This window comes from Stegostoma tigrinum, chromosome 12 (assembly GCF_030684315.1).
Source record: "Stegostoma tigrinum isolate sSteTig4 chromosome 12, sSteTig4.hap1, whole genome shotgun sequence".
NCBI classification, from domain to species: Eukaryota; Metazoa; Chordata; class Chondrichthyes; order Orectolobiformes; family Stegostomatidae; genus Stegostoma; species Stegostoma tigrinum.
Window position 1 is genome coordinate 79,271,006 of NC_081365.1, and position 14,192 is coordinate 79,285,197.

The 14,192-nt window shown below is 46.6% G+C and overlaps 1 protein-coding gene across 6 annotated transcripts in view; it reads left to right on the forward strand.

Moving 5' to 3' along the window:
* Positions 1-10,097: 10,097 nt before the first annotated feature.
* The window catches only part of LOC125457253 (AP-1 complex subunit sigma-2), a 63,857-nt gene continuing 59,762 nt past the window's right edge, over positions 10,098-14,192 (forward strand). For all 6 annotated transcript variants that reach the window (XM_048541224.1, XM_059650496.1, XM_048541222.2 and 3 more), the window contains exons 1-2: positions 10,098-10,171; positions 13,123-13,301. In XM_048541224.1, coding sequence (XP_048397181.1) covers positions 13,123-13,301 — 179 coding nt within the window. In that variant the 5' untranslated portion in view covers positions 10,098-10,171. The remainder of the gene's footprint in view (positions 10,172-13,122; positions 13,302-14,192) is intronic.

Below are 14,192 nucleotides of genomic sequence, written 5' to 3' on the forward strand. Positions count from 1 at the left end.
TTGGGCTGCATCTCTCCTTCCTGCCCATAAAGCCACTCTGTGACATCCTTTGCCCTGACACCAGGGAGGCAATATACCTTTCTGCAGTTACGTTTCCAGCAACAGAAACTGTTGTCTGATCCCCTGACAATGGAAGTCCCTATAACTATTGTTATCCATTCTTCTCCTTCCATCCCTATACAGCTGAGGTGACCATGGTGCCAAAGGCATGTTGCCGTAGGCCTGGCTGTAGTTGCACTCCCTGGAAGTGCTATCATCTTAATCACTTTCCCAAATGAATTACCAATTGGCAAGCTTGGTGGAGTTGGGGACTCCAACATGACCTGCCCTGATTTTCTTAGATGGACTGTTAGTCATAGAGTCGTAGAGTCGAACAGCGTAGGAACAGACATTTAGGACCACTTGACCATGCCAACCAGATATTCCAAATTAATTAGCATTTGCCACATATCCCTTGAAATCCTTTCTATTCACGTACCCATACAGATGCCTTTTAAATGTTGCTATTGTACTAGCCTCCACCATTTTTCCTTGGCAGCTCATTCCATTAACATACCACCCTCTGTGTGAAAACGTTGCCCCTTAGGTCTCTTTTAAATCATTCTCCTCTCACCTTAAACCTTTGTCCTCTAGTTTTAGACACCACTGAACTGGGGAAAAGTGCCTGGTTATTTCAATTAGACAAAGGCCTATTTGTATTATCACTAAACCATTAATCCTGGAAACTCAGCTAATGTTCTGGGGACTTGAGTTCAAATCCCATCATGACAGATGATTGAATTTGAATTCAATAAAAGGTGTAGTGATGTCCATGAAACCATTATCAATTGTTAGGAAAAACCCATCTGGTTCAGTAATGTCCTTTAGGGAAAGAAACTTATGTCCATACCTGGTCTGGCCGACATGTGACTCCAGACCCAGAGTAATGTGGTTGACTCTTAACTGCTGTAAGTAATAGAAGGACAGGCAATAAATGCTAGCCTAGCCAGAAAAGCCCACATTCCAAATGGAAGTTAAAAACAAAAACACCCTGTCTATGCCCCTTATGATTTTATAAACCTCCAAAAGGTCATCCCTCACTCTCCAACACTCCAGGGAAAATAGCCCCAGCCTATTCAGCCTCCCCCACAGCTCAAACCCTCCAACCCTGGTGACATTCTTGTAAATTTTTTCTGCACCCTTTCAAGTTAACAACATCTAAAGCAGGGAGCCCAGAAATGAATGCAGTCTTCAAAAAGTGGCCTGACCAATGTCCTGCATAGCCACAAAATGACATCTCAACTTCTATACTCAATACACTGACCTATAAAAACAAGCGTACCAAATGCCTTCTTCATCGCCCTGTCTACCTGCAACTCCACCTTCAAGGAATTATGAAGCTGCACCCTAAGGTCTCTTTGCTCGGCAACACACCGCAGGGCCCTACCATTAAGGGGATAAAAGTCCTGCCCTGATTTGCCCTACCAAAATTCAACACTTTACACTTGCCTAAAATAAACTCCAACTGCTCCTACTCAGCCCATCTGCCCATCTGATCAAAGTTCCATTGTACTCTGAAATATCCTTTTTCACTGTCTACTGCACCATCAATTTTGGTGTAATCTACAAACTGACTAACCATTACTCCTTTATGTAAATGATGAAAAGCAGTGGACCCAGCATTGAACCTTTCTGTATAGCACTGGTCACTGGCCTCCATTCTGTAAAACAACCCTCCACCACCATCTCTTTCTCCTATCTTCAAGCCTATTCAAGTCATCCAATCGCTCTCTTCCTGTATGCTTCTAATCTGCAATATGATCACTCCTTTGTTTGGGCTGTCCACATAGTAACTGTCGTGTGGTGGCACATTAGTGGCTGCTCAAGTTCTGAAACCTGGAGCTCAAGATCGTGCAGCTGGCAAAACTCCTGCATATGTGTTTGTCTGGCACAGATGGCATGTCAATGACTTCAAACATACAGCAGGATGTACACCTCTTGGCCTTTCCAACCTACCATCCCGTAAATCTAAAAACTACTTGTTACCCTTCAGAAAAAATATGAACTTACTGCGAAAACTTAACAAGCTATTTCTTAGAAAAGGAGAGAATAAAAAGACTGAGACTGAGCCAAGTTAACTACCCAGCTTTCATTTTGAACACTAGAAATACTGACCAAACTTTTGCAGCAAACAACAGCTTTTGCTGCTCTTGTGACATCACATTGCTGTTGCTGAGTGGGAACAGGGAATGTTGGCTCCGAATTTAGTCTGCCAAAGCAAACAAGTTGGTATTTGGAGCTATGCAATCAATGTTATCAGCTACAATATGAGAAAAGAATAAAACCTTTATTTGTCATCAAATTGGAGAGAAAATGCCTCAGCATGACAGATGTGTGTTCTCCCCACATATGCTTGAATAAACCAGTAAAATTGGGGATGGCATGTTGAATGGTCAGTGAAAGAGTAGGAAGACATTCCAACTGTAGTGAATCACTCCTCATCACTACATGTTATACTTACTGTTTCTGAGGTGATCTTTTATTCTGATGTCATTTATTAAACCTGCTTCATTACATGTCACCAGATCTAAAATAGATTGATCTAAAATAGTTGAGTTGACAAAATAGTGCTCTGGCAAACTATCTCAAATACACTATGAATTCTTCCTTATGCCAATATATCTATCACAATCTACATGAAGATTAAAGTCTCCTGTGATAATGTACTACATTTTTTACATGCCCTCATTACTTACAGATTAATTCTCATTGTCAATATATAACTACTGTTAGGAGGCCTATAGATCACACCTTCCTGTGCTTCCCCTTTTTTATTTCTTACCTGAAACCAGATGGATTCTACATTTTCTAATCCAAGATCATTTCTTGCTATCATACTTATTTCAAGCTGCACTGACAATACTATACCACTACCCTTTCCTTCCTGCTTGCCCTGTTCGAAAGTCATAAACCCCTGAATATTTTGTTCCCAGCTTTGATCTCATTGTATTCATGTCTCTGTAATGGCCATAAAATCACATCCATTAACCTCTATTTGTGCCAGTAAATCATTTATTATAAACAAAACAAAAGAACTGCGGATGCTGTAAATGAGGAACAGACACTCTCATCCGCCTAGCTGAACTCGTCCTCACACTCAACAACTTCTCTTTTGACTCCTCCCACTTCCTACAGACTAAGGGGGTGGCCATGGGCACCCGCATGGGCCCCAGCTATGCCTGCCTCTTTGTAGGTTACGTGGAACAGTCCCTCTTCCGCACCTACACAGGCCCCAAACCCCACCTCTTCCTCCGGTACATCGATGACTGTATCGGCGCCGCCTCTTGCTCCCCAGAGGAGCTCGAACAGTTCATCCACATCACCAACACCTTCCACCCCAACCTTCAGTTCACCTGGGCCATCTCCAGCACATCCCTCACCTTCCTGGACCTCTCAGTCTCCATCTCAGGCAACCAGCTTGTAACTGATGTCCATTTCAAGCCCACCGACTCCCACAGCTACCTAGAATACACCTCCTCCCACCCACCCTCATGCAAAAATTCCATCCCCTATTCCCAATTCCTCCGCCTCCGCCGCATCTGCTCCCACGACAAGACATTCCACTCCCGCACATCCCAGATGTCCAAGTTCTTTAAGGACCGCAACTTTCCCCCCACGGTGATCGAGAACGCCCTTGACCGCGTCTCCCGCATTTCCCGCGACACATCCCTCACACCCCGCCCCCGCCACAACCGCCCCAAGAGGATCCCCCTCATTCTCACACACCACCCTACCAACCTCCGGATACAACGCATTATCCTCCGACACTTCCGCCATTTACAATCCGACCCCACCACCCAAGACATTTTTCCATCCCCTCCCCTGTCTGCTTTCCGGAGAGACCACTCTCTCCGTGACTCCCTTGTTCGCTCCACACTGCCCTCCAACCCCACCACACCCGGCACCTTCCCCTGCAACCGCAGGAAATGCTACACTTGTCCCCACACCTCCTCCCTCACCCCCATCCCAGGCCCCAAGATGACATTCCACATCAAGCAGAGGTTCACCTGCACATCTGCCAATGTGGTATACTGCATCCACTGTACCCGGTGCGGCTTCCTCTACATTGGGGAAACCAAGCGGAGGCTTGGGGACCGCTTTGCAGAACACCTCCGCTCAGTTCGCAAAAAACAACTGCACCTCCCAGTCGCAAACCATTTCCACTCCCCCTCCCATTCTCTTGATGACATGTCCATCATGGGCCTCCTGCACTGCCACAATGATGCCACCCGAAGGTTGCAGGAACAGCAACTCATATTCCGCCTGGGAACCCTGCAGCCATATGGTATCAATGTGGACTTCACCAGTTTCAAAATCTCCCCTTCCCCTACTGCATCCCTCAACCAGCCCAGTTCGTCCCCTCCCCCCACTGCACAACACAACCAGCCCAGCTCTTCCCCCCCACCCACTGCATCCCAAAACCAGTCCAACCTGTCTCTGCCTCCCTAACCGGTTCTTCCTCTCACCCATCCCTTCCTCCCACACCAAGCCGCACCCCCCGCTACCTACTAACCTCATCCCACCTCCTTGACCTGTCCGTCTTCCCTGGACTGACCTATCCCCTCCCTACCTCCCCACCTACACTCTCTCCACCTATCTTCTTTACTCTCCATCTTCGGTCCGCCTCCCCCTCTCTCCCTATTTATTCCAGTTCCCTCCCCCCATCCCCCTCTCTGATGAAGGGTCTAGGCCCGAAACGTCAGCTTTTGTGCTCCTGAGATGCTGCTTGGCCTGCTGTGTTCATCCAGCCTCACATTTTATTATCTTGGAATCTCCAGCATCTGCAGTTCCCATTATCTCTGCTGGAAAAGATCAGCAGGTCTGGCATCATCTGTGAAGGAAAAGACATAGTTAACATTTGGGTCTGATGAATCTTCCTCAGAACTGTGTGTGTAATTAATTTAGAGATAACAAGGTGTAGGGCCGGATGAACACAGCAGGCCAAGCAGCGTCAGGGGAGCAGGAAGGCTGACGTTTCAGGCCGAGACCCTTCTTCAGAAATGGGAGAGGGCAAGGGGGTTCTGAAATAAATAGGGAGAGGGGGGAAGTGGATAGAAAATGGATAGAGGAGAAGATAGGTGGAGAGGAGACAGACAAATCAAAGAGGCAGGGATGTCGCCGGTAAAGGTGGTGAACCAGTAGGTGGGGAGGTAGGGAGGAGGTAGGTCAGCCCAGGGAGGATGGACAGGTCAAGGGGGCAGGATGAATTTGGTAGGCAGGAGATGCAGGTGGGACTTGAGGTGGGAGGAGGGGATAGGTGGAAGCAAGGACAGGTTAGGGAGGGTTGACGAGTTGGGCTGGTTTTGGAATGTGGTAGGGGGAGGGGAGATTTTGAAGCTTGTTAAGTCCACATTGATACCATTGGGCTGCAGGGTTCCCAAGCGGAATATGAGTTGCTGTTCCTGCAACCTTCGGGTAGCATCATTGTGGCACTGCAGGGGCCCCAAGATGGACAAGTCGTCTGAGGAATGGGAGGGGGAGTTAAAATGGTTCGCAACTGGGAGGTGCAGTTGTTTAGTGCTACCCGAGCATAGGTGTTCTGCAAAGACGTCCCCCGACCTCTTCATCTCCGCCTGCTGCTGAGAAATCAATCGTCTCAACCCCTCCATCCTTCTCACCCACTCCAACCTCTCCCCCACAGAACATGCAGCCCTCTGCTCCCTCAGCTCCAATCCTAACCTCACCACAAAACCCGAGGACAAGGGAGGCGCAGTCGTAGTATGGCACACTGACCTCGAGGTCAGACGCTAACTCTCTGACACCTCCTCCCACCGGCCCCTTGATCATGACCCCACCCCCAGCCACCAAATTATTATCTCCCAAACCATCCATAACATCATCACCTCAGGTGACCTCCCACTCACATCCTCTAACCGCATTGTTCCCCAAACGGGCACTGCACGCTTCTGTCTCCTTCCCAAAATCTACAAACCTGGCTGCTCTGGTTGACCCATTGTCACTGCCTGCTCCTTCTCCACCGAATTTATCTCGACTCCATTTTCTCCCCCTTAGTCCAGGAACTCCCTACCTATGTCCGTGACACCACCCATGCCCTTCACCTCCTCCAGAACTTCCAATTCCCCCGTCCCCAACACCTCATCATTACCATGGATGCCCAGTCCCTATACAACTGCATTCCCCATACAGATGACCTAAAGGCCCTCCGCTACTTCCTGTCCCGCAGGCCTGACCAGTCCCCCTCCACTGACACCCTCATCCGCTTGGCCAAACATGTCCTCACCCTTAACAGCTTCTCTTTCAATTCCTCCCACTTCCTACAGACAAAGGGGGTGGCCATGGGTACCCGCACGGGCACAAGCTATGCCTGCCTCTCTGTCTCCACCTCTGGCAACCACATAGAAACCAATATCCATTTCAAGCCCACCGACTCGCACGGCTATCTAGAATACACCTCCTCTCACCCACCTTCCCGCAAAATTGCCATCCCCTATTCCCAATTCCTAGGCCTCCGCTGCATCTGCACCCAGGATGAGGTATTCTACTCCCGTACATCTCAGATGTCCTAGTTTTTCAAAGACCGCAACTTCCCCCCAACAGTGGTTGAGAACGCCCTCGACTGTGTCTCCCACATTTCCCACAACTCGTCCCTCAAACCCCCTCCCCGCACTAACAACCAAAACAGAATCCCCCTCATCCTCATGTACCACCCCACCAATCTCTGGATCCAATGCATCATCCTCCGAAACTTCTGCCATCTGCAATCCGACTCCACCACCAAAGACATTGTTCCCTGACCACCTTTATCTGCTTTTTGGAGGGACCACTCTCTCCAAGACTCCCTTGTCTGCTCCAGATTCCCCTCCAGCCCTACCACACCCGGCACTTTTCCCTGTACCGCAGGAAGTGCTACACATGCCCCTACACCTCCCTGTTCACCCCCACCCCAGGCCCCAAGAAGACTTTCCACATTAAGCAGATGTTCACTTGGACATCCGCTAATGTGGTATGCTGTATCCGATGTTCCCATTGTAGCCTCCTCTACATCAGGGAAACCAAGCGGAAGCTTGGGGACCACTTTGCAGAACACCTATGCTCAGTTCGCACTCAACAACTGCACCTCCCAGTTGCAAACCATTTCAGCTCCCCCTCCCATTCTGCAGATGACATGTCCATATTGGGCTTCCTGCAGTGCCACAGCGATGCTACCCAAGGATTGCAGGAACAGCAACTCATATTCCACTTGGTAACCTTACAGCCCAATGGTATTAATGTGGACTTCACAAGCTTCAAAATCTCCCCTCCCCCACCACATTCCAAAACCAGCCCAGCTCATCCCCGCCTCCCTAACCTGTCCTTCCTTCCACCTATACCCTCCTCCCACCTCAAGTCCCACCCCCACCTCCTACCTACTAACCTCATCCTGCCCCCTGGACCTATCCATCCTCCCTGGACTGACCTATCTCCTCCCTACCTCCCCACCTACACCCACCTTTACTGGCTCCATCCCTGCCTCTTTGATCTGTCTGTGTCCTCTCCACCTATCTTCTCCTCTATCCGCCTCCCCCTCTCTCCCTATTTATTTCAGAATCCCTTTCCCCTCCCCCATTTCTGAAGAAAGGTCTTGGCCTGAAAGGTCAGCCTTCCTGCTCCTCTGACGCTGTTTTGCCTGCTGTGTTCATCCAGCTCTACACCTTGTTATCTCAGATTCTCCAGTATCTGCAGTTCCTGTTACCCATGTAATTAATTTATTTTATTTTATTTGGGATACCCTGTGCATTAAAGAGCCCCACTTGACCCTATTTACTGCTGTTTTTCTATGTTTCTACAATCTAACTCTTCCTGACCCAGTCTAGGTATCATCATCCAAAAAGCTGCCTCTAATGCTGTCACATCCCCTTGCTTTATAAGCCCACATTTCCCCTCTCCCAACCCTACCCTCACAAGTTAGTTTAAATGCTGCCTTTGCTAATGCCACCATATCCTATGAAAGAATTTAAAAAAAATGATTTGTGGGGGTGTACTCAATGAGGCAGGGGTACTTTTAATAGGGTGTTGAACAGTTGGCTGATGTGAGGTGGGAGCTCTTATGGAGTATAAGCATTGGCATGGTTGATCTAAATAGATTGTATCTTTGTAGCAGATTCTATATTTGCCATGTAATCCCTGTTTGCCACTGAATCCCTTTCTGTGAGGGCACTATAGGGCTTAGACAGTCAACATCCCAACATCCCAGTCAACATGATTTTTTAAGTTTTTGTTTGTATCATTTTGCTCTACTGTAAATAGTTATAATTATTTATTACTAATGATGCCTTTGGGGCATGAGCTTTTATAGCTCACGTCCCTAATTGGAAACATTGGGGAATGTAATACCTGTACTCCTGAGGTACAGGAACTTGTACTTAAACAGCAATTTTAATATAGTGAGACATCCTTAAGGCAAAGTGTTGTCATTGCACCTCATAAACAATTCATGAGAGACACAAGCAAAAGCTTAACAGAGAACTAGGTTTCAAATGATATATTAAAGGATGAAGAAGAGATGGAGAAGCAGACGTTTAGAGACAGAATATTCTGAAGCTTAAAGACGAGGCAGCTGATGACATGACAACCAAGGCCAGAATGACTCAAACCAAAGATTAATATCAAGGACGCCCCAGAGAACAAACTTAGTTGAATAGTAAGACATGGGCAGAGGGTTTCAGATGACTTCAAGTTTACAGAGGATTGAAAACAGGAGGCCAGGCAGAATATTGGGGCAATAGGCAGATATAGAGGTGATAAAGGGATAGATGAGGCTCTCAGCAGGGTCAGTAGGTGAGTCCGGATGGGATACTCCTCAGAAGGCTGGTGTGGACTCGATGGGCCAAATGGCCTGCTTCCACGTGGTACAGAAAAAAATAACTTGAATGGTGTTTTGGAGACAGATAGGCAATGCTTGTGGAGATAATTTAAATATGTATACACATATATATTTAGCACATCTTAATTCTAGGTGTTGGAAATGTTGCATATATACTGTAGATTGTATTACTACTTGAACATTCCATAGTACAGTTTGTTGTTGTTTGTTCAAACCTGTGGAACCTTGAGGCTTTACTCTCTTAATAATTCGCTTAGATCTCACTTCTTTTAACTTTAAAATTAAAGGTTACTCGTCCTTAATCAGACTATAACATTCCTGGTCTAGGTTCATAACAAAACAGAAATTCTATGGGGAATTGGAGAATTTTGGTGAAGAAACAGAATTAATGATGAGCAAGTGGAGTTTTTGGTGACAAACTGGATATTTTTGGAGAGGGTGTGAAAGTTTGGATAGGGTGGAGGTTTTGGTGATAGAGATTTTCGTGAGGGAATGGATGCTCTGGTGAGAAAGTGGGGTTGATGGTGACGGAGAGAATGTTTCTGGAGAGAGGTTGTAGATTTGATGGAGGTGTTGGGGGGGGTGAAGATTTTGGTGAGGGATGGAATTTCTGATGATGAAATGGGCATTTTGGTCATGAAGTGAATATTTTGCTGAGGTTGAAGTTTTTGGTGAGGAACTGTAGATTTTGCTGGAGGGAGTTGGATATTCCTTACGGTGGAGTGGAGATTTTTTTTCAGGAAGTGGCCATTTTTGATTAGGGTGCATGTCTTGTGATGTAGGGGTGGAGAACTTGTTCAATGAGTTGAGGTTTTGCCTGAGGAAAACTGATGTTGTGCTGTGGGAGTGAGTATTTTACTGACTGAGAGATGGTGTTGCCAACCGATTTCAGGTTTCGCTGAGTGAGAGAGGCTTTGCTAAGTGACGGTTATGTTCAGGGAGAGAAAGATTTGCTGAGGGAGTGAAGTTTTGCTCAATTACTTCCACGGCCCACACAACATTAACTTGCTTCCCTCCCCTGCAGGGCGGGGCCAACAGTTGATTGACAGCCCCCCGCTCGTGGTCGCAGCCAATCGGCGTGTCAGGAATTGGGGCGTGGCACACCAAGGAGATAGATGTGGAAACTGTCCAATTATAGCCGCAATTGTCGCCGCGGGGCACCGATTGACGTGGAATCTAGCCACTCACCGCGCAGAGATCCGGGCAACGCCTCCGCCTGTCTACCAATGACGAGAGAGAAGGCGTGCTTGAGGCGGGTCTAATGCGGAGAGCGGGTCCCGGGCGGTAACGGCCGGAGAGAGGGCGAAGGTGAGGGGGAGCCGAGAAGCTGGCACGGTGGCGATGGATGGGAGTGGGGTTCCCGGGTTCTGTGGGGATGCTGCAGTCTCAGGGTTTTGGGTGTTGTCGGAAGGCGGGTGGGAAACAGCTGGAACCCGAGGCCTGTCCGAGAGTGCGACCCAGAACGTCTTCCTCACCCGTCCCCCTATCATCCACTAAAATCCACTTCTTCCCAAACCCCCCCCCCCACCCATCCTCCCCCCTATCCGCTCCCTTGCCCCTATCCGCTCCCTTGCCCCTATCCACTCCCCCAGCCCCTATCCACTCCCCCAGGGCCATCCAGTCCCCCAGCCTCTATCCTCTCCCTCACCCCACCAGCCCCCATGCTCTTGCAGTCCTCACCGCCCATCCTCTTTCACTCCCCCCAGCCATCTGCCCCTCCTCCCCAGCCCCCTTCCTCTCCCTCATCTCTCCAGCCCCTATCCTCTCCACTCGCCTTCCCCTCCTCGCTGCCCCCCTTTCCCCAGCAGCCCACGTCCAGCCCCACCAGACCCCTGCCCCCACCCCTCAGCCCTGTTCCCAGCCCATAAATGTGTAGGTTAGATGGATTGGCTGTGCTGTAATTGTCATAGTGTCCAGGGATGTGCAAGCTGGGTTATAGGAGTAGAGTTGGCTAGAAAGGATGCTCTTCAAAGGGCTGTTGTTGACTCGATTGGCCAACTGACCTCTTTCTGCACTGAAGGGAGTCTGTGATTCCCTCCTAATCCACAAACACTGCTACCTCTCTGTGTCTGTGTCTGTCTCTCAGGATTAGGTCTTGAAAAATTTAAAACTGTCATGTTTCATTAACACTTGGCAGCTCCTTTGAATTCAGAAATTTGTTTAATGAAATTGATTCATCATCCTCAGCAGTTTGTTTTCTAGTTTTGGTGTTTTGCTTGAAGCTTGTGACTAGTTCATATGACTGCCAGATTTGCGGGCGTTTTGTTGGCTGATTGTAATAATTGCTTTGACACTAACTGAATGGAAATCTGAGTGTGGATCAGGCCAGAGGTCTTTCAATACTGCAGCAATACTGAGGGTTTTTTAAAGAATTGAGCATGTCATCAGTTCTAGGTCACATTAAAAGTTGGCACTTGCACTGTTTTGTTGACTTATTTAAAGAGTTTGGTTTTATGGGTTAATCATTTGGCATTATTTCAAGATCTAAAGCTTACTGTTTTCCTTTTCTGTAAGGTCAAGTTAAGAAATTTTCTTGAATTTGCAAAGTAGCTTATGTTGACGGTGTGCCTGCTGGCTTCACAAGTTATGAAGGTGAAATGTTGGAAAAGGTGCCATTTGCCATAGCCTGGGAGCCACCTTGATGAGTTTCAACACCGACACTCTTCATCCTCTTAAGTGTGACAGCTGAACAGACTGAGATGCATTTGAGAACCAGGATCTCAAACCTAGGAATAAGATCTCATCTGGTCATGAAGTGATTCTTGGTATTTCATTTAGGATAATGCAGTTCTAATATTTTTAAGTAACCTGCTCAGACCTCCTTCTTGCCCAGGGATAGGGATAGTACCAGTGTCACAAGATGATCTGCAACAGAAAATATTCATTAGTTTGATATGCAACTGGCCAGCGAGTTCCAAATGGTTAATAAAAGCCCAAAAAACTGCGGATGCTGTAAATCAGTAACAAAAACAAAGTTGCTGGAAAAGCGCAGCAGGTCTGGCAGCATCTGTGAAGGAAAAGACAGAGTTAACGTTTTGGGTCTGATGACCCTTCCAGTTCTGAGGAAGGATCATCTGACCTGAAATGTTAACTCTATTTTTTCATTCTTTGGTGGCCTCTTAAGTGGGCATTAAAGATTCCATGCCACTATTTTTGAAGATTGGGGGATTTCTGGCTAATATTTACCCCTCCACACCAAAAGGTACCAGTTGGAATCCTGTTGCTGTTTGTAGGAGTTTCCTACATGTCAGTTGGCTGCATGTTTCCTAAGTCATGGGAATTAATACAATTTAAGAATATTGCATTACTGGTGAAATGCTTTGGAAATCTTGAGGATGTGACAAATGAGTATATAAATGTAAGTCTTTTATGGAAGATAAATGAATCTTGTGTATGCTGTGGAGATGTCAGATTTGCAAATAATGTTTGTGGCTCATCAGTGTGATATACGTTACTTCTAATTTTTTTTTCTAGCTGCACAGCGTTCCAAGGTCCTTGTGTTGCAGTGACTTACGGAACCAGAAATCGGTGTGCAATCAGCATGCCTGTGCTGATTGCTATGCATGCAATCTTGGAACTGCTGCATGGTGAACCACACAGCATTATGTTCAAAAGGAAATCCAAGAATTTAAAGCAATTCTTTGTGACTTTCAACAAGGTGCACCGCAACATCTCACCAAAGCTCCTTAAGCAACATCATCTCATACCTACACCTGAAGGACTGCAGCGGTTCAAGAAGGCTCTTCACCAAGGGAGCAGGAAAGTTCACATTTCGGGTCAGGGCCTTTTATTCTGAAGGAGGGTCCCGACCCAAAGCGTCAACTTTTCTGCTCCTCTGATGCTGCTTGGCCTGCTGTGTTCTTCCAGCTCCGTTCTATGTCGTCTCTAACTTCAGCATCTGTAGTTCTTGCTATCTCCAGGCTATTCACCATCACCGTTTTTAAAGGCAGTTAGGAATGGGCAATAAATATTCGCCATGCTAATGATGTCCACGTTCCATCAATGACTAAATATAAAAACCTTGCATAGAGCTGCTGTAGCAAATGGGATAGATGTCCTTTAAGATTAAGTCATATAAACCTAAGAGAGAAAGGAATCTAAAGATGTAAAGTAGGAGGTTCAAATTGGTCAAAACACTAGCTTAGACTTGTTGACCTGACTGATTTTGGTTTCATTCTGTTCATTCAGTATAATTAGTTATCATGGAAAAATAAATCAAAGTAATGTCATCTGCTAAATCTTCAATTTTCTTCTAACAGATGCAGTTTATGCTGCTTTTTAGTCGTCAGGGGAAACTTCGATTGCAAAAATGGTATGTCCCCCTCTCAGACAAAGAGAAGAAAAAAATTACAAGAGAACTTGTCCAAACAGTCCTTGCTCGCAAACCCAAGATGTGCAGCTTTCTGGAGTGGAGAGACCTAAAGATTGTATATAAAAGGTTGGCATTCTGGCATTCACTTTTTGTTCTGGATTGCATTGTGCATTATCGGACTAATGAGCTGCTGGGAGTTGTCTTAGCTCGGTTGACGAGATGGCTGGTTTGCAATGCAGAGAGACACCAGCAACGTGGATCCCGCAGTACAGGGGTTATAATGAAGGATTCTCCTGAACCTGTTGCCTTACCTGAAGGATGGTGACCCTCTGGTTTAACCACCACCTAATGGCCCTGCGATTAAAGGGCAGCCCTATAAGACTGAATTGTCTGATAAGCCTATGGTATCTTTACCTGTACTTTTACTGAGTTACTGCATCACTTCCTCAGTGCAAAGCATTCCTTTTTTGCACCCACTTAATTTCACTTGTATTCTGGTCCGTCAGCAGGAGATAACGGTGTTGGGACGGAGGGGAAGTGTCACTGTGTATTTGTGTGTAGGGAAGGGTGTTGTCAGCAGCAGGGACTGAAGTGCTGGTTTGCTTTTCTTGATGTTTTCCTGACCTTGTTGATCTCAAAACTAGAAGTTTGAGGATGGTTTAATAGAGGTTGTGAGAATTACGAAGACTTTTAATTGATTAGACAGTGGTTTTTCACTTGTGGGTAGTTCTAAATCTATAAGTCACATATGTAAGATAATCAAGAAATGAAACAGGATACTGAGAAGAAGCTTTATCCAAGGATGATAAGAATGTGGATGTTACTTCAAAAAATTCCTTTGATACTACTTAATACCAATGTGTTTAATCGGTGCTTATATCCATCTGAGAGAGATAGAAATGGAGGGTTTTTGGTAATAAAATTAGGTGAAGTAGTTTAAGAGGAAGCTTAAGAAGAGAATAAATACTGTGGGTTAGTTGGACTCAATGACTCGTGTGTGTTGCTTATTCTATCATG